The sequence below is a fragment of the Fragaria vesca genome, linkage group LG6, assembly GCF_000184155.1.
Source record: "Fragaria vesca subsp. vesca linkage group LG6, FraVesHawaii_1.0, whole genome shotgun sequence".
Classification (NCBI taxonomy): Eukaryota; Viridiplantae; Streptophyta; class Magnoliopsida; order Rosales; family Rosaceae; genus Fragaria; species Fragaria vesca.
In genome coordinates, this window is record NC_020496.1 from 12,006,855 (window position 1) to 12,027,197 (window position 20,343).

The window sequence follows — 20,343 nt, forward strand, 5'->3', positions numbered from 1 at the left end:
TATATATATATACACTATTATGCTGAAAAAATTTCCAAAGACAATTGATATAACCAGTTAATCATCTTTACAGGGTGCAAATGGATTGTAATTTACAACTCTGATACTCATGACACGGGTGCAAGTGTGCAATGATACCCCTACATACCTCTTAGGTGATCAGTTGATTTCGTATTGAACCAGACTCAGTTGTTATAAAATTTAGATTCAATTGTGAAAATATAGTAATGTAATTATAACCACTATTTTTTATTGTTAAATCTTTAAATATGACGTAATTCGGTGTAAAACTGAATACAAATTAATTGACGGTAAGTCATGACATGGTTGGTTATATAGCTAGCCTAACTAACAACGTCAAAATTATGAGTTTAAACCTCATTTACTTATGTAAGAATGAGATGGGTTAATAGATTTTTATACAAATGAATTGACTACCGCAATTATTAGACTTAGCCCAAAACATCTAATAAAAAAGAAATTGCAAAAAACATGGTATAAACTACAAAGTATGAAATGTTACCAATAAAAAAAATAGAGTATGAAATTCTTAGTACTATTTGGTCCAGTGTTCATGTTTCAATGGTAGAGCCTCAGTTTTATAAGTAAGAGGTTGTAAGTTAGACATAAATCAACCTTAAATTTTTTTATTTTTCTTTAAAAAAACCTTAATTTTTGTTTTTTGAGAATAATCAACCTTAAATTGTTCGTACCAAATTTGAAATAAATGTCAAAAAAGGGTGGTGCTATTAACACACCTTTTTTGTTATTAACACAACCTCTATATGGTGAGAACCAATGATGAATCAAATTCAAGTGATAAATTTATAAATAAAATAAAAGTACGTGGAAAGAAAAATAGATGAGGTGTATTAATAGAAATGTTTTTATTAGCCACGTGTCATAATGTAGGACGATCGACGTGGCCAACTGCTTCACCGGTCCTAATATTTCCCTGAAGCAAAAACACCCATTAAAGCGCGCGAACAAACCAAACGGTTCAAACTCTTCTCTTCCAATTCCCGAACATCATCTCTCCTTTCTGGGTTCTCTAATCCAAAACCCGAAAATGTCAACCGGGTCGGGTTCTCTAATGTGGTTCCGCAAGGGCCTGAGGATCCACGACAACCCTGCACTCGAGCACGCCTCCAAGGCCTCCAATTTCCTCTACCCGGTCTTCGTCATCGACCCGCACTACATGAAGCCCGACCCGACCGCGCCCTCCCCCGGGTCGTCCAGGGCAGGCCTCAACCGGATCCGGTTTCTCCTCCAGAGTCTCGTCGATTTGGATTTGAGCCTCAAGAAGCTTGGGTCCGGGTTGTTGGTCCTTAAAGGCGACCCCGGCGAGGTCATCGTTCGTTGCCTTAAGGAGGTAATCAAAACCCTCATTTTCTATTTTTCCCTAATTTTTTTTTTAATTTCAGGAGTTTAATTGAAATTTTAGGGTTTAGGGTTTTGATTTGTTGTTTGGTTGAGCAGTGGGATGTGAAAAAGCTTTGCTTTGAGTATGATACCGAGCCATATTACCAAGCTCTTGATGGTAAAGTCAAGGTATGCAACTCTACTTTTTTCAATTTTGTGACTAGAAATCATATAATGTGAAGTTATAATATTATTGATTATATATAAATGTATGTATGTATGTATATGTGTCAGGATGTGATTTAATTGTAATTATTTATGTTTTGTTTGTTTTGGCAGGGTTTTGCATCCGCGGCGGGGATTGAGGTTTACAGTCCTGTAAGTCATATGCTGTTCAATCCCGCAGAGATTATACAGAAGGTGAGGTTTTTGAATTAATTTGTTAGTAATGTTGTGATGGAGGGTTTTTTGTTGTATGCTTGTTTGGTTGATTGATGGATGGATGATTTACTTGGTATGGCACAAAAGAATGGGGGAAGGCCACCTTTGAGTTACCAATCGTTTTTAAAGCTTGCTGGAGAGCCCTTGTGGATGTCGTCAAGCCTTTCTATGACAGTTTCTTCACTTCCTCCTGTTGGGAATGTGGCGAATTTTGAGGTTTCAGAAGTTCCAACTGTTGAAGAACTCGGTTATGAAGAGGCTCAACAGGTCAGGGTAAATGCTTTTTTTCTTTTTCTTTCTCTTTTTAATTTTCTGTATTGTTTGAATTTGTTATAATAACAAAAGACATTGTGCAGGATGAATTTTCTCCTTTTAAAGGTGGTGAGTCAGAAGCCTTGCAGAGGTTAAGAGAATCAATTGAAAAAAAGGTGCATTGCAGATTTTCATTGTGAAGCTTTATTTGGCTTTTGCTCCAATGACTTAGTAGTCTGTGACTTCTTCTGTCATTAACAGTGAGCATGCACTTTTATGATTATAAAAACACCAAACTCACAAGAAGTTGTATTGCACCAGAAGATTCTTATGTATTGCAGAAGTTGTACTTTATAGTTCTTACTCATTATGATTTTGGCTGAACAATATATGCTCTCTTCTACTAGAAATATCCTGAATAACACTGGTTAATGAAGCTGAGTCAGTTGGTTGGTGAAATAACTGTTTTAGAGTAAGAATTGCAATGTGAACTTTGTGTTCAATTGTGGGAATTCGTTTTCGATATATAGTTTGTTTAACTTTTTTCTTTTCTTATCAAAGCAGTAGTGCATTTTCCAATTCAAGGATATGTGCATGTATGACATTGTGCTGTTTCTTTCTATTATGAATTAGCACCGTTCCATTTGTTTTTGATGCTTCTTACTGTTTCCACTGATATATATCTGCTTGTGTCTTTTTTTTTCCTGTTAATTACTTATTCACTTCAAAAATAGTAGGAAACTCTTGGCATGTACAATAATTTGTTCTTTCATTGGTGGTGCAGGAGTGGGTGGCAAACTTCGAGAAACCTAAGGGTGATCCATCTGCATTTTTAAAGCCAGCAACAACTGTTTTATCACCTTATTTAAAAGTGAGTTTTACATAAAGAAGAGCTGAATTTTCAAAATAGATCATGTTCTATGATGAATTTCAAATAGCCACAGTTTGTCGCATGCATTTCCTTAATGCTTGTTAGTTTGTTTTCTCCATCTTGTTTTGCTTTTTGTAGTTTGGTTGTCTCTCTTCTAGATACTTTTACACATGCCTTCAAGATGTACAGAAAAATGTCAAAAGGCATACATTACCCCCAGTATCACTTGTTGGACAGGTTAGTCAGCCTTAATTGATTATAATCATTATATTGTATCTTGCAATTTCTTACTCTAAATTCTGAAATATGAAATATCATCTCAATCTTCAGTTATTATGGCGAGACTTTTTCTACACGGTGGCATTTGGGACTCCTAATTTCGACCAGATGCGGGGAAACAAAATATGCAAGCAGGTAAAACTTACAGCTTAGTTAAGTTCTTCTAGCCTTCTAGGATTATACTTCTCTATTTTGATATTTCTAAGAACTTGTTACCATAGGATGCTATTTACTAAAGTGCATGATGCATTTTGTTGAATGGGACTGCTACTCTAATAGATAAGGGTGTCCTTTAGCAGTAGTGTAGTTTGTTCCTGCATGGCAAAACCTTAAAATTATGATTACCTGTGACAAGCACTTTAATTTTAAGCAATAATTCAAATTGGATATCCTTGAATGTTAATAAACAAAGATAATCTCAATTTGTACCTTTGACATATCAGGTTCCATATGTATATTAAATCTTTGGTAACTGCACATTCTTGTAGATACCTTGGAATGATGATGATAACTTGCTGGCAGCTTGGAGGGAGGCTAGAACAGGGTACCCTTGGATCGATGCTATCATGACCCAGGTTAGGTCTGTGGCATGAAAGCATCCTTTAGTCTGCATCCTATATTAATATTATCTTTTTTTTGGCATGCTATTTGAAGCTCATAGTGTACATGTTTGCTGTTGTAGCTCCGCAAGTGGGGCTGGATGCACCATTTAGCACGACATTCTGTTGCATGTTTTTTAACTCGTGGTGATTTGGTGGGATTTCAGTACTCTTCTATGTCAGCAATATTTTGCTTTACTTCCCTAAGTCTTCTCTTACACTAATTGTTTCTGCTGATAGTTTGTACACTGGGAAAAAGGGCGTGATGTTTTTGAGAGGCTTCTGATTGATTCAGATTGGGCAATCAATAATGGAAACTGGCTATGGCTATCATGCTCATCATTATTCTACCAGGTGCGAATATCTTCCACCCATTTTTTCCAAGTTCTCATAGAGTTGAGACTTGATGAGTCGTTGGCATCTCAGCCATAAAGTTATAATTTATTTCTTTTGTTTTGGCACAGGATAGATAGGTGATTGTCATAGATCTAAAGATTCTGAACATTGGCATTTTTCCATAGGCTATAATACCAAAAGTCATGATTAAGTTTTGGAATTGTGTGACAGATGATTCTAAGCCTGGTCAGCGTAGATTACAGTTTACAATTTGATTCTTCTTAGAGAGTTATGAAGTAGGCTTTTATCTATGATTTGGCTGCTCAATTTCAGAATATTTGTTCTTGAATATTGGTGCTTTCAATAGTTGCTTTTAGCATCCAGTTTCCTGCAATAATTTACATGATTGACTTTCATTATGACCAGTATAACCGTATCTACTCTCCAATCTCGTTTGGAAAGAAGTATGACCCAAATGGTGATTACATTAGACATTTTCTCCCTGTACTCAAAGGTATGTTTTACTTTCTCCCATTTCTATCATATTCTTGCTGCTGAATCGATTTTCTGGTATGAAATGTATAACCAAATTTCATTGGACAGATATGCCAAAGGAATATATTTATGAGCCATGGACAGCTCCTCTGAGCATTCAGAACAAAGCAAAGTGCATAATTGGAAGAGATTATCCAAAGCCAGGTCAGTTCTGTCATTATTATATATGTCAGCTTAAATTGGAGGGCAACGTTTGTGTGCCTAACACTATTGCAGTATAAATAATCCTGTCATCTTCATTCTCGGGATAATCACAGTATTATAGGATTTTGAGGGAATGAGAGGTGAAATTTTGGTTCGGTGGGAAACCAACCAAAGATGCGCAATGCTATAATGTTACTTATAATGTGATTTTTGTTCGTTTGTTGTGGGGACTGGGCAGAAAAGCATTTTAGAGGCCTGAGAAAGCGTGTCTGATTATGTTATTCTACTATTTCAGTGGTTTATCATGATTCTGCAAGCAAAGAGTGTAAGAAGAAAATGGCTGAAGCATATGCATTGAACCAGAAGTTGACCGGCTTGGTGAGTGAAGAAGATTTGATAAACTTAAGAAGAAAACTGGAGGAAGACCAAAAGCCAGAGGTAAAGAACAAACGGCAAAGAAAGCTGACTGATGGGCTAATGGTATCGCAGAGTGGCAAAACTAGCTAGTTGCATAAATATATGAACTAGTTGTAGCCCCTTCATCCTCCCTCCTCTCATTGCAGAAATATTTAGTATTCTCTTCTGGTGACCTGTTCTTGAAAGTGTCCATAACTCACTATATGCAGATCTAACAGCTGCCGCCTGACCTAACCTTTAAACTCAGCACGGACACACAATGTTTGGAAAACCTTCTAACCCATGGTCTCTCTTCACATCATGTAGTTATGCCTTGTAATTGTGTATCGCCGTCTTTTCTGTCCTTAGTCAGTATAACTGTATAACATTGCTGTCTTGTCTGTCTTTAGTCAGTATAACATCGCTTTGCAGCTTGTTTACCATAATTACTTCCATCCGTATATTTGGTCGGACAATTACTGCAAACTTAGGATGCACGATAATTTCCTACGGGATGTTCTTGATGAGAAGAAGTGTAATGCTCTTAGTGTGACTCGAGGTAGAGGTTTTATGTTTCTCGTTGTTACGTGCTTATATTTATGAATAATGGGTGTGCAGCTGAGGATGAGCTCATTTCAACATGATTGAGAGTTTGAGTTTGTCGACCAAAAACATAATAGACATTTTCAATCAATGATAATTATTTCGAAAAGTTTTTAGAAACTTCGAGATAGAAATGTAGAAGCTCAACAAATATATTTTGTTATCTTTTTTTCTTTTTTACATTGTCAAATATTTGTTTCTGTGACGTGTACCATGATTTGCAGATTTCCATCGTTGATTGCCTAGTATTATTTGATCGAGTGACACAACACTCTTCTCATAAGTGGGAGATTGTATGTTCGATTCATAAAAAAAAAAGAAAAAAAAAAGAGTAATTCCATCTAAATTTGAGAAAGTTGACACGCGCAACCACCATCTGTCACGTGCGAGGTGAAACCCCTACACCCCCAATTGTCCGGGCCGCGTCTCTCAGATACTCTTGACTCTCCCATTTCCTCCATTTTTCACGAGATCAAGAGACCACCCATCTCTCTCTCTATATATCTCCACGGAGGTGACCTGAAATCACATCATCAACAACAGAGAGCCTTCATCACCATCACCACCTCACCATGTGGCGGAGAATCCTCTCTTCGGCTCAGCTCCGAACCCTAACCCTTGCCGCCTCCTCCTCCTCCTCCGCCGCCGCCCCATGCCGATCCGCCGCCACCGCCCGCTCCTTCATCCCCAAGCCCCTTCCTCGCTACTTCAGCGCCACTCCTTCCGGTACGCTCTCTCTCTCAATCCCTAATTTCATCTCTGATCTTGAAAGTATTGCTGATTTGAGTTCTGTGTGGATTTGTTGCAGTGGACACTGCTGTGAAGAAGAAGGTTGAGGAGATTATGCCCATTGCGACCGGCCACGAGCTTGAGGAGCTCGCAGCTGAAATTCAGGTGAGGTTTTTGTTTTTCCGAATTTCATTTCTGTGTTCTTCGAGCTTTTGAGTTTATGTTGTTTATAATTGATTTGATATTATGTGTTTGTTGGAAATGAAAATGTTGGAAATGAAGTTGAGATTTTGAGTGAGATTGTTGTTACTCAAGTCAGCTGAGTTTCTATATCACGAATTGTATTTCGTTTCTGATTATGCCGGTTCTGAAGCTAAAGGAGTATTCAATAGTTTGCTGGTGATATTCGTTGAATGCGTTTTCTGATTTTGCATTTTTCATCTTTCTCAGGGAAAGGATATCCTGGAAATCGACCACCCCGAAGGCCCTTTCGGCACAAAGGTCAGTGTGATAGGAGGTTTTAGTAAAATTTGATTCTGTACTTTATTACTGCAGAGTGGTTTAAAAGTTAATTCATCTAGCTTTGTGCTATGCAATCTGAGGGTGAATTAGAGTTGTGTAATCTTAGAAGCTGATCAATATTGTTAATGTATTTTTTGAGATATTAAGGGATATTGTTCTCTTAAGTTTATGGTGTTATAATTTGCACATTTGTGGTGCAGTGTGCTTGATACTTGCTTGAAAACAAACAGTGTTTTGAAAACTGGGAAAGGAAGAATCATAGTAGCAACAAGCAGGTTATCAAAATTGAAAATTGAGAGTGTGACTGAATGGTATATAATCAATCAATTTAACCATTATATTTCAGCATGCTGTAGGATCATTTTCATAGTGCTGGGTGATCAAACTGCAATTTAATTTTATTCTGGTTTTGTGGTTGAACCAGACGTTGAACCAGACATACCAGTCACCAGGTGTTCAGGGGGCGGACTGGCTTGTCCCGTTTGGCTTTTAAACTTGTTCCAAAAAGTATACCGTTTTGGTTAACCTGATATAGGTTTATTCTAGGTTTTAAAACATATCCCAATACTAGTGTTGTTCATTAAATGGATTTGCAAGTAAGAATTGTAATTATAAGTTGACGGTATAGGGTCGCTGTTGTATTATGCAATAGTTGATTATAAAGGAACTTATGAGCAAGGAATATATTTTGGGGGATATATTAAAGTGGCGGCATTGTGGTTAAATTAGAATGTGAATAATTTTCTATTGATCTCTTGGTATTTTGATGTGTAGATCAGACTTATTTCCATCACACCGTTTTCGTTGTGGGACTTTAAAGAACTGCTTGAAAATACTATGCTATGACTTGTAATCAAATACTATCCAGTTTAACACTCCGTATGAGTTTCATGGCTGATCCTGTCGTTATAAACTTATGAAAATTATTTGTAAATCTATCCCATTCTGGCTCGTTATATCAATTAGCAGCTACTGGCACCCATAATACAAAAAGTATTTTTATCTGTCTCTAAATATAAACTATTGAGCTCAAAAGTATGCTAATTTGTTATGCATCCAAGGATACAGGAATTTATATACTGTTGAGTTTGTTACATTGGTGGTTATGTTCTCTTAAGATGACGTTTGTGGTACTATAAATCTGATGCAACTTTCACCATTTGTGGATCATTTTCTTCTCCGCTGCCCTTATTCCTGATAGTTTTGGTAGTACTTAAGGAAGCTTGGAGCATGTTGGTTTAGGGGTGTTCTGAGCTCTTAAAGTACTTGGTTCCAGGGTTGAGGGAAAGTAAAGAAAGTAAAACCCTATGGGACTGCTTGATGGTAGTTTTTGGATTCTGGAATGTCACGTACTCATCTTATAGGGTTATAAAGGGGTGTGTGTGGGATAGATTTGGGATATTTTATGATTGCCTTGTGCTTTATACACATCAGTTACTGTTTTGAAGTGAGTCTTGTTTCTTGTGTGAACCTGGTCGCCATTGTCTTTGATTTGTAGAGTCTCTCTTACTCTGAGGATTCCCTAACCAGACCTTTTAATTTAACATTAGTTAATAAAACCTTTGTTTCTTCTTATAAAACATGTTCTTAATTTTCTTTGCGGCAAGGAGAAGTTATTTGGTTTTGGTTTTTGAAAGTCTATAATCATATTTTACTTTTATCTTTTTCATTAATTTTTTTATTATGAGAAGATGTGAAATTCTTATTATATGTGTTTTTGGCCTATAGGAAGAACCTGCAGTTGTGAAGTCCTATTACGACAAGAGAATAGTTGGATGCCCCGGTGGTGAAGGCGGTGGGTTTTTCATGTCTTTATAGTTTCTCTTTTCTTTTAGCTTTTACATGTATGCTTGTTCACTGAGTTTTAATGTAAAAAAAAAAAAAAATATCTTGTAATCGATGTCTAAACTTTACACCTGGTATTTGAATTGCAGAGGATGAACATGATGTTGTGTGGTTTTGGCTGGAGAAGAACAAGCCACATGAATGCCCGGTCTGCTCACAGTATTTTGTGGTAAGTGTTTAACTTGATTCCATGATTTATTATTGCTCCCTGACGGCGTTGGATGTTATTGAATCCTTCCCTCTGGAATGAAAATTTGTGTCCTAAATTGGATTTAGATTCAGTTAGATGTGGTTTTACTTAACGCACATACATGCATTTGTGAGTGCTCAGAGTACTGACTTCAATTAACCAAATTTAGATGACAGCCGTAGTTAGTGCAGAGTTAATGAGCCCAGCAGTATCCATTACCTGACTATACCCATGGTTGAAAGTAAACTATCTGTTCCAATACTTTGGTTGATAACCTTCATTATCGAATTGCTAAAGATGGTAGGGGTCATGCAATAGGTATCTACACATGGCTTGATTCATATGTTATAGGGTGGGCTAGATGGGGTGTCTATTTATCTTTAGATAAAATGTCATTTGGTGGCTTACATATTTTGCCTGCTCCACCTAATGTATTTAATTTGATACTTACCAGCTTGAAGTGGTTGGACCCGGCGGATCTCCAGACCACTCTGATGATCATCACTAAGTGCAGCCTGAAATTATTCAGATGGAATAAAGTCAGGGGAGAAGGAGATATCCAGTATATGCTGCATCATTGACTTTGAAAATTGAAAAAGCCTTTTTATTTTGTTTGGTTGGTTTGTCCTAGTTTTTTGTGGCTGTTGCTTTTGCAACATTTGAGATAGAACCTCTGTGATAAGTTAGACACAGGGTGGTTACCTTTCGGAACTATGGATCTTGTAAGGGCATCCTTCAATGCTTGCCAAATAAACGATAGGTACTACTTGATTCTTTTCCTTCACCATCATCAAATTAAACAAAAGTTTTGGTTGTAGAAACAACTACCAAGACCACCAGCAGCCTTTTGCCCTCTAACAAGCAACCTGTTAACAGTGACGGACAATTAGGACTAACAAAAAGCTCTAACAAATAGTGAAATACCCTCGCCCCCTAACTAGAGTCGTTGATTTGTGATTTCTCATATTCAGTAGATTCTTCTGATACATTGTTAACATTTGATGAAAAATGTGCTCGTGCATTACTTTTGCTTTGATTTTGTTTATGGGTTTGTATATTCAACTACAAGCTCGGATTACTTGGAAAGTTGCTTATATCTCCTCCACCTCCTGACTTTATATATTTAGTTTTCGAAGTGTCTTGTGGTTGCTTAAATCATATTACTTTCTTGTCATTCAAAAATATAATTATATCAATATTAATAATAGGCACGAGTGAAACTGCAAATGAATCACTGCTGGGTGCTATAGCTTGGTTACAAGAGTTTCCTCAAGTGCCAAAGCCGACTATCAAGCTTAAATGGAGGTCGGTGTGCCCAGGGAAATGGAAGCTGAATGTCGATGGCAGCTATCTCCCTAACGCTGTCATTGCCTCATTGGAGGTAGAGGAGTTGTTCGTGATGACAAAGGCAGCAACGCACGCACTTTGCCAGGTTATTCATGCAGCATCTGCTAAACATGTTGAACTCTTGGCAACAAAACACGGGTTGGAGTTGCTGCAAACTTTGCAGGCCAGCAATGTGAAGGTGCAAACTGATTGTCAATAGGCGCTTACTGACATTGCATGCTTAGATCATGATTCATGAAAGTTTGCAGGAAAGGGAGTCTGATGGATGACATTAATAAGGTTCTGATTCAAACTATACCCAAGACTTTTCCATCTCTCACACCCCAAGAATATGTAATAGCGTAGCACACCGATTAGCAGCCATGGCATTTGAGTCCAGACTAGAGTTCTACTTGGTTTAGAATCCCAGTCTGCTTTAAGATTTGAGTCCAGACTAGAGTTCTAATACATTGATCTTTGAATTCAAAACAAAAAAAAAAAAAATAAAAAAGAAGAAGAAGAAGAAGAAGAAGAAGAAAAGTACAAGGAACTACCTCTTAAGAAGGGAAATTAACTAATTCGTGGTAGATTTTTGTTTTTTCTTTTATGGTGTGTTTGGATGCAGGTGAATTTCCGGGAATTTAATTAAAAATAAAGAATCCCCAATTTCTTAAGACTGTTTCCCCGTTTGGATTTTTATCCTGTGGAATTGTTTTTAAAGCTGCGCAAGGCGGCCCCTTGACTTTCTTTAGTTGGAGCGCTTCGCTTCGCTAGTGACAGTTGTGCTATTCCTTCGCTGATGAAGCCCTAGGACTGTGCTGCTGGCTGAGCCGTTTCTCTTCCTTCTCATTGTGTCCGGTAGTGCCCAACGGGCTATTCCATTACTCACTGACCTGTCTCAGTCGTTGAAACCTCGATTGAGCTTAAATTCCCTACTTGAATTCCTTACAAAATAGGTGTCATTTGTCAATTCCCTGAGATTAGTCTAAATACAAATTCTTGTCATTTTAAAACTCTACATCATGAAATCCAAACAATGGAATTCTTAATTAATAGAATTTAAATTCATGAAATTGTTCCCATGATTTTGAAATTTCTATGGAATTGAAATTACTTCATCCAAACACAACATTAAATTCATGAAGAAAATTTAAGTAATGTAATTATGGAATGAGTTTTTTCCTTCTGAATTTAAAGATTACCTTATGGTTATAGAAGGAAAAGAAGAATTTTTTTAAAGAAATGCAATTTTGGAAGCATTGCTAGTTTGCTACTGAATTCCATGCATTTGTTTGCAGACTACCTCTTTCCAATCAACACAATGCCTGCATACGAAGAGAGAGAGAGATGTCGTCCACTATGAAAATCAAAATTCCATTTACTAAATTTTTTTTTTTTTTTTTTTTGTCTAATACTGCACACTTGAAGATGCCTGTCAAGTGTCAACAAGTCCCTCAACCTTACTGGATGCCTGTCAAGTGTCAACAAGTCCCTCAACCTTACTGGTTTTCTCGTCAGCTTTGTGGTTAAGGTGTTTACCTTTCACACGAGTTGGTGGGGTTCGAAAGTTGGTATGGTGGTGGTGGCGGAGGTGTTCTGGTTTGGAGCTTGTTTGTTCCCACAAACCCAAAACGAAACAATATAAAGGAACCAAAAAAAAAAATAAATAAAAAGTCCCTCGAACTTTAAATTTTGTAGCACAAACGATACTAAAAAAGTAACAATGCCCAAGCAAAGCATGCATTTGTTCCCTATCAAGTCCAAGAAGGATAAGTCCTTAGTTGAAGAACGAAATGAAGCAAGCCCAGGGTTTCGGTGACAACATAGCGATTAGGGGTAGGTGCTGAATGCGAATTTAAGGGTTCATATTGCATTATTATGCATACTCGGTTATTCTAGACAAGTTGGAGAAACAGATGAATGGATGATGAGGTTCACTTATGTTACTGAACAGTATGTAATTGAGTAGCCGCCTCATTCAGGTAGCCGCCTCATTCACTTATGTTGCCTGCAGATGCTTTGGGGTTATTCAAAAAGACCAAGTTGAGCCATGTTTCAACCTATTCACAGAGTTGCATTACAATATACAAGCTACCTACGAGCTACTAGTCTTTCTCTACAATTTTCTCTTTTATTTACAATACAAGCCAAACCTGAAGCAAAAATGAGATGCATGATCCTGTCTCACTCAGATGGTAAAAGGGATTGGATACAAGTAACCAAAAACATGACTAGCTTTCTGTGGACTCACCTATATCCCTCTGCCATCATAGACTTAACCAAGTCCAGTATGCGAAAGTAATGATAGAAAAGTGACGATTCTTTACCCTCGAGTCCATCTCGATGATATCTGTTGCTGCCTGTTAGATTGTTACAGGGACTGCCACCAACTACTAGATCGAATCCACCAAATGCACTCATAAACTGTTCCAAGCGGTCAGCATTCAGCTCTTGCACATCAGGAAGGTGAATCAAATTCCCGGTTTGATTTGTTTGCTCCCACCAACACCTCACGACGTTTCTGTTCACTTCTGAAATCTCTAGAGAAACAACATTCTTCATACGGATACCAAGCCGATGAAGGGCTATCTCTGCCCCACCTATCCCAGAGAAAAGAGAGAGGACATTCATGCCATTAGGAAACATGTCTCGCAAAACAGAGAAGTGGTATGCCACAGTGTCAATCTGAAATAGGTTGAACCCATAAGAAAAATGTCAGAGAAGAGTATATAAGATGATCTAAATTGAAGATTCATTCCAATTATAAACAATATTGATGCAGTCCAATTAAAGAAATACAAAGGAGTGTTCTAAAGGAACATTCATTCCAGTAAAAACTAGTACCTGAAATGCATTCCCGAGTGATTTATATCTGTCAGTCCTGCTTATTCCCCTGGTGTGGTTCTTTGGGAACCCCAAAAGCATTTCAAATTCATCAGGCTCAAGAGGGGCAACCCTATTTTTTCCAACCCACACTAGATTCCACTTACGGCATTCATTCAATACACCTCGCTGGACTCGTTCCGGTGGAATGTCATCGTAGCCCTCAAGAGCCTTCATGATCCTCTCTGTTAATTTTGCACTTGAATGGCATGTTATTAAGCAATTTAGCTTTGTCCGAGTGTCCCATGAAGGCCACCACTTTCTTGACAAGGGCAATGCCTCATGTATGGTTTGCGGGGGAAGGGGAACAAGAGGAAATCTATTCTCTACTGGAAGATTGTGAACATAACCTCTTTTTCTGGCAGCAGCACAGAAGTACTTAGAGTCAACAAATTCAGGTGGAACGTCATATAGGAATCTGGATATAGTGTCCCAAACCCCTTTAGGAGTAAGGGCTACATTCTCATAATAAAAATAGGGAGGTCCTATGGCTGGCTTTGGAAGATTTCTGTAAGATTGGCATGGTCCAGCTGGGATACCGAACCCAATCATTGGCTTTGGGAGACGAACTGTCTCATTATCTTCCCCTATGAGCCTGTTCTGCCTCTTCCTTTTCGACACTTCATCAACCAGAAGTTTCCTTTTCTTCTTAGCATAGTCAGTGTGCAGATGTCCAGGCTGTAAGATCAGAAGCTGCAATCAGAAGCTGTCTAACTCTAACATATGGAAGAAACTAAACTGATTCCGTAGAAAACTGCAGATATTTAATAGTCGATAGGTAAATAAAAAGAAAGAAGACCTTTTCTTCAAGGGGAAGAAGGGCATCTTCTGCCTTTGCCAATTGAGAAGCAGATAAAAAATCAGTCAATTCCAGAAGTGACGAGCTCATACCTGCAAATTTAATGGGGCAGATTAGTCATGTTTCCAAGACATTCTGTCGCTCTGCATTTTGAGCACAAGATTACGATCCTGACTTCCGATAAAGGAAAGGAACCAGTACATTTTATATCCTTGAAGTTAAGTTGTTAGCCATAATTCCCCTTAACGAATATGTGAGTCTATTCATACTTCTGAAGTAGCTTGATTGGTTTGGACCGAAAATAATACTTGAATCAGATACAGTTGTTTTAAAGAAAAAGTTAACTAACTGGACATGTGTACTGGAATATCTGAGCAAATCTAGATCAGCAACATGTAATATATAGAAAAACTAATATTTTACCACATCTTTCTATAGCTATGGAAGCCTCCTCTTCTGTGTACCCCATTTTGATTAAGGACATGAGTAGCTTTACCTCCTCAGATGCAGAACTCATGATTTCCTGCACAACAGAACAACTGAGTTTTGTGATATACATGGAAGTGTGGAACCTGCCAGTCACTTGTCATTGTCATAACTCCTAACCCAATTACGTTCAGTAGCTTATCACTCATACACAATAATAAGTATACAAACAGTTAAGATATTGCAATGCGATTTAAACTGGGAGCTCTAACTAAAGAAAGCTATTTACAGAATCCAATGACTAGCTACCTCATCACTAGAGCTGTCCAAATCTGAAAAGTCATCCGGAAAGCTTCCTTCGTAATCAGAGGAAAACTGATCTGAATCGGTTTGTTGCTGTTCTTGGGAAGAACTTTCTAGAACCTGAAAAATGTTTGCAAGAAATAGAAGATAAGATAGGAGTAGATTACCTATGACACATAAATCTTGCAAATAAAATTAATGTGCTCCTGAACAACAAAGAACAATCTAACAATGTCCCACTTTATTATGCTACCGTACGACACATTCAACATCAAATAATCAAAGGAGATTGAAGTTAGAAATCATTCAACCGGAATCATCTACATCTCAAATGTCTTTATATTATTTGTTCAGTGTTTTCCTTAATAATTAGCTTCATTTTAATTTACTATTACAGTACATCAAGGAAAATCAAAGATATGATGAATGTTGGACATGAAACCAGAATCCAGAGCAATGAATTTAGTTTTCTAGCTAGAAAATTATACGATTCACCAGCAAAGATAATAAAAAATATTGGATGAGAAACATTCAGAGTGGCACTAGAAACACTCAAAAAGATGAAATTCTAAAGTAGAAGGTATGGACCATGAGACTGTGTTATAACTAACATGACAAGTAAGAGAAATACACCTAAAAATCAGAAGGTACTGCACATATAGTATGTAAAAATAATGGATGGAAGAGAAGAAATCAGCAGAAATCAGGTTGTGCTGTGATGCTCATAAATTCAATACAGATGGAAAACAGCAGAAGTGAAATTAGAAGTACATGCAAATTCTCTCTCTTCCCCTGCTATGTGCAAATTCTGTTTGGCAGAATGTAGAAGTATAGCCAACCAACCACACAAACTCGAAGTATCTATATCTAAGAGAGCATTTCCATCTGAACGCATGTTAAAACTCACCGAATAGGTGAGGAGTGTTTCCAGAATTGCCTCTGTATTTTCTTCTCCTGGATATTCCATCATAGGAATGTTACATTAGGATAAAGTTATAGATGAAGCATGAGAACAATGTGTTCCTCTATGAATGAAAAGAGGTCTTACCATGTTCCTCAATTGCTTTTTCAACCATCTTCTTAGAAAATTCCATCCCTATAAACTGATCAAGAACCTTGGAATTGGAAGAACTTGGACATGAACCCATCTTCAGGATGAAAAAGAAAATTGCATGTTAGTTATCTATATCATGCTTTCTTGTGATAACACACTAAAGAGCACTAGAGTGTTCAAGGAAACCGAAGTTGTCACTGCAATTAACTATACATAAAGCACCAGGAGACCCAACGAGTAAGGGAAGGAAACATTGCCTTCAACAAAATAAATTCCAGGTAACAGAGACATATACTATTGTTTGGAAATTAGAAGGCAGCCTATTTATAATTTCAACTTTGACATCCAATTCAACTAACTGAAATTGGGGATAAAATGAGACATATTTTGGTCAAGAAGTAGTCTTACCATCCTAAATTCAATTCATTATCAGTAACGATAAGAGAACAGACCAATATGAATTTTCTGAATAGTTTCAGCTAAAATCCTAAGGTTGCTGAAGTATGTCCAGATACCAAAAGTACCCTGACCATAGAATATGTGATAATTCCAAATTTGAGGTTCCATAGATCTTTTCATGGCAAGACTCGAAAGATCAATGCGTGTTTGAGCTGAACAAAGTAAAAGTTTATTACAAATAAAAAACTTCACCAGGTGTACACATTATGAGTTGGAGTATTAAGCATGTTACTTGTTCACACAGACTGTACTTCAGATTACTTACAAATCACATGAGTAACACTATCAGCAACATATAGCGAAAATTATACAGCGCACCCGGGTGCGCTGAATACGCTCTCCAACATATAGATGCTGCTTATTCAACTAGTTAACTATAAAGAAGGATATACAAAGTTTCCAGGAATATGCAACGACGCAATGCTTAGGTAGCCCAAAGAGACACTTTGTTGCTGAACAACACAAAATTTCTTGCACTACTTTGAAAAAATAACAAATCCAATTCAAAAGCATAACAGTATTAACTAATCAAATTTCTTCAGAACAATTTTGCACAGAATGCGTTACCTCCCCAGAGACGGCAGTAGCTTCGCCACCCGTAAGTACCAAACTTGAAGAATGAGATAACGTGAAATTCTCCAATTCAAGCTCATCTTCTGTGTTCCAATCAATATCATTGTCTTCCACACCAGAACTACTCCCATCCTGCACAAAACTACACACATGAACAAGAAAAGCAAGTAAAATCGACAGGTGAATACTACATTATTTGGAAACAGAGCAACATAATTTAGTCCACTAACTCAAGGGTGCACTCAAACTTGACAATCACAATCAACTGTCAAATCACACAAAGAAACCCCAATAAAGATCGAATCTTTAAGTAGGAAAAGACCAAATCTTAAACAAACCCACAAATCATACCCAAATACCAAGACATTGAAACTGAAGAAAGCAGTGAAGTAGTAGTACCATATCTCTGTGAACTCTAATGTACCACTTGGTCCAAGTTTCAACCTGTTAATGTAAACGCACACATTCATTAATAACAGAGCAGTAAATAACTGGATCAAATCGCCAAATTGTTGCGTGAAATTAAACCTAATTAATTACCTGAGGTGAAAATGCAGAGGAGCTCTGTGATGGTGAAGATTGAAGGAGGAGGAGGAGGAGGAGGAGAAGAGAAAGACTTGTTTGTGAAGGAATGAAGTGGGTAATGGAAATGGAAGAAACGCCTGCCACCTGGTGCGTTTAACAAACTTAACGACATGCCGTGTCGTCATCTTATGACAACACATTTCAACAAGACAAAAACTCCCTCATCGTCATTTTTACTAACAAAGCTTTGAGTTATTTTGAGTAATGTTAGGTGAATTATCATTTAGGGAAATCATCTAGAGCCCACCTGACGTGGCAGCTGATATGGCATACCCATGTCATTAAAATTTAATTTCTTATTCTTTTGTATTTCATTTTTTCTTATTTACTATAATTTCTTTTTCTTTTAGTTTTGTAATTACTTAATTCTGTTTTTATCTCAAAACCCTATTTTTTTAGTTTGTTTGCTTCGACGTCTACAAACGTTTTCTTTTGCTCTTCTCATCTCATGTTGATCTCCTCTCAGCTCTCACCTCCTCTCAATTGATCGGCTTCTTTTTTTTCTTTTTCTTTTTTTATCTTGTGATATAATCTGTAAAATCCCCCTTTCATTTGTGCAGCTCATGTTCTAAGCTATAATAGAAACAAGAGTTCTAGAGATAATTCAAGATTTAATAAGAACACAAGAACCAGCTAAACCAAAATTCAAATCCACGTCCCATGAACCCTATTCCAAACATGTTAATTCGTATTTCATACATGAAAAAGAAAAAAAGAAAAAAAATCAAAGGGGAGGCTTGTGAGGAAACCTAAATCAAATAGAGGATCATAGCCGATCAATTGAAAACGAAGTGTGAGGTTTGACAGATTGCAGAATTTTATTTAGAATGAAAGACCTCCCATATGCAAACGTAGAAGAAAACTTGAAGACGTTCACATATTATATCACAAGATAAAACAAAAAAAGAAAAAAAAAGAGAGCCAATCAATTGAGAGGAGGTGAGGGCTGAGAGGAGATCGATGTGAGATGAGAAGAGCAAAAGAAAACATTTGTAGACGTCAAAGCAAACAAACTAAAAAAATAGGGTTTAGAGATAAAAACAGAATTAAGTAATTAATTACAAAACTAAAGAAAAAGGAATTATAGTAAATAAGAAAAACAGAAATATAAAAGAATAAGAAATTAAGCATTGATGACATGGGTATGCCACATCAGCCGCCACGTCAGGTGGGCTCTAGGTGGTTCCCCCAATGGTGGTTCACCTAGCATTACTCCAAAGTTTTACTACACTTAGGTATACTGTTAAATTTCATGAGTCGAACTTAAAACTTTCCATCCAATAAAGAGAGACTATGCCACTTAGGGATGATAATAGGGATGGTAGGGTCAGGGGATCAAAAAACCATATTCATACCCTGTTTCATTTCTCATCCCCGTACCCGTCTAAATTCCCGTAAGAAGATAATGAGGATTCCCTGTTCCCGTTCCCGTCCCCGTCCCCGTCCCCTTTGAGGATTAGGTTTCCATACCCGCCCTGATCCCCGTTAACAATTATGTAATAAAGTAAGAAAAAAAATGAAATATAAATGTATGAAATTGAAAATACCAAAATAAAATTAATTAATTTACCCAGCGCCATTTGGTCTAGCGGCAGCGAGAGGTTGTGAGTTCGACTCACGAAGTTGTAATATTTATCTAATTATAAAAATAAAATAAATTAGTTCCTTGACGTACTCAATCCAATAAGAATAATCCAATAAAATAAGTTACTTTAATTAAACAATCGATTTTTGTGTAAATTTTGTTTATTAAGAGAAGCTTATACAGTAATAACTAACCAAAATATCATGCAATTTTATAGCGTACAAAAGTTTATATGAGTAGTTAATTTCAAAAAACCATAAATATCTCAAATGAATTTGGAAAATGATCTATGAAGTTTTGTTGTAACGTTAAGAATCTTTATGCTCATGTCCATCACTTAAATCAAGAAATACGAAAAGATGAACATGAATGATCTTATCTATACATGGAAGCCCTTCTAATGAGGACTCTTAAGTTGAGGACTTTTCGGCTTATCCCATTTTTAGATCTTATATCCGCATCTTGACCGTTTAGTTTATATATATTTATGAGTAGATCATTTCTACAAATTTTCAGCTATATTAAAAATCGTTAAGACATTCATAAGTGTGATTTACCAATTATGAACTTGAACGGTTCATGTTTGACAGATTTGGTTCGTCTATTAATTTAAGGGGAATTTTCACCCAATTTTAAACTTTAAAGAGTGGTTTTAAATAAAACCCATATAATATTCATATCTGATAGACATCTAAAATGTATCAATTATGATAAATATTATGTCTTATTTTTTCTAAATTTTACACAATTGCCACCATTCAACTATAACATATCAATATAATAAATAAGCTTAATTGATGTTGTCTTAAATACCTTGATTATGAGTTTTTCTTTTAACACTAACATTTTTCAATCAATTTGCAAGAATTATGTAGTTTTCTTTATTTTTATGAAAATATCTAGATTAAAGGAATTCATTCTCTAATCTATACATAAGGTAAAATCACTACCAGGACAAACACTTTAGCCGACGAAAAATTTTCGTCGGCCTGTTATCCTAATTCGTCGGTTAAAGTCTTAGCCGACGAGCCTTCGTCGGCTATAGTGTCGTCGGGAAAGGGTCGTCGGCGATGGCTTTAGCCGACGAACCTAGAGACCATCGTCGGCTATTATCCAAACTTTAGCCGACGAACTATTTTGTCGTCGGCTTTTGTTCATGCATTTAAACCGACGAAAATATTTCGTCGGTTATTGTTCCAGACTTTAGCCGACGACATCCTATTTCG

General features: G+C 36.8%; 3 protein-coding genes across 4 annotated transcripts; 2 read left to right on the plus strand and 1 right to left on the minus strand.

Annotated features, from left to right (window-relative positions):
• The first annotated feature begins 1,069 nt into the window (after positions 1 to 1,069).
• LOC101303045 ((6-4)DNA photolyase-like) lies at positions 1,070 to 5,828 on the plus strand. The gene is made up of 14 exons (XM_004302889.1): positions 1,070 to 1,372; positions 1,480 to 1,551; positions 1,702 to 1,782; positions 1,891 to 2,070; positions 2,160 to 2,231; positions 2,840 to 2,926; positions 3,065 to 3,163; positions 3,257 to 3,340; positions 3,694 to 3,780; positions 3,888 to 3,959; positions 4,045 to 4,158; positions 4,567 to 4,654; positions 4,744 to 4,839; positions 5,135 to 5,828. The coding sequence occupies exons 1-14, from the start codon at positions 1,070 to 1,072 to the stop codon at positions 5,344 to 5,346; spliced, it is 1,647 nt and encodes a 548-aa protein (XP_004302937.1). The 3' UTR covers positions 5,347 to 5,828.
• A 445-nt stretch (positions 5,829 to 6,273) lies between these two features.
• Positions 6,274 to 10,790, plus strand: LOC101308000 (cytochrome c oxidase subunit 5b-2, mitochondrial-like). 2 transcript variants are annotated; one of them, XM_004302906.1, is made up of 6 exons: positions 6,274 to 6,564; positions 6,647 to 6,732; positions 7,018 to 7,068; positions 8,818 to 8,884; positions 9,024 to 9,103; positions 10,333 to 10,790. In XM_004302906.1, exons 1-6 carry the CDS (start codon positions 6,411 to 6,413, stop codon positions 10,372 to 10,374), a joined length of 480 nt encoding a protein of 159 aa, XP_004302954.1. In that variant the 5' UTR covers positions 6,274 to 6,410; the 3' UTR covers positions 10,375 to 10,790. The 2 variants fall into 2 exon arrangements, with proteins under 2 accessions (XP_004302954.1, XP_004302953.1); XM_004302905.1 differs by lacking the exon at positions 10,333 to 10,790 and adding an exon at positions 9,579 to 9,939.
• Positions 10,791 to 12,385: 1,595 nt separating this feature from the next.
• Positions 12,386 to 17,657, minus strand: LOC101303147 (DNA (cytosine-5)-methyltransferase DRM2-like). The gene is made up of 11 exons (XM_004305269.1): positions 17,488 to 17,657; positions 17,307 to 17,391; positions 17,178 to 17,212; positions 16,942 to 17,089; positions 15,910 to 16,009; positions 15,769 to 15,815; positions 14,868 to 14,981; positions 14,556 to 14,655; positions 14,133 to 14,224; positions 13,295 to 14,011; positions 12,386 to 13,135 (listed from the first exon to the last, which is right to left on the minus strand). Exons 1-11 carry the CDS (start codon positions 17,655 to 17,657, stop codon positions 12,698 to 12,700), a joined length of 2,046 nt encoding a protein of 681 aa, XP_004305317.1. The 3' UTR covers positions 12,386 to 12,697.
• Positions 17,658 to 20,343: the final 2,686 nt, after the last annotated feature.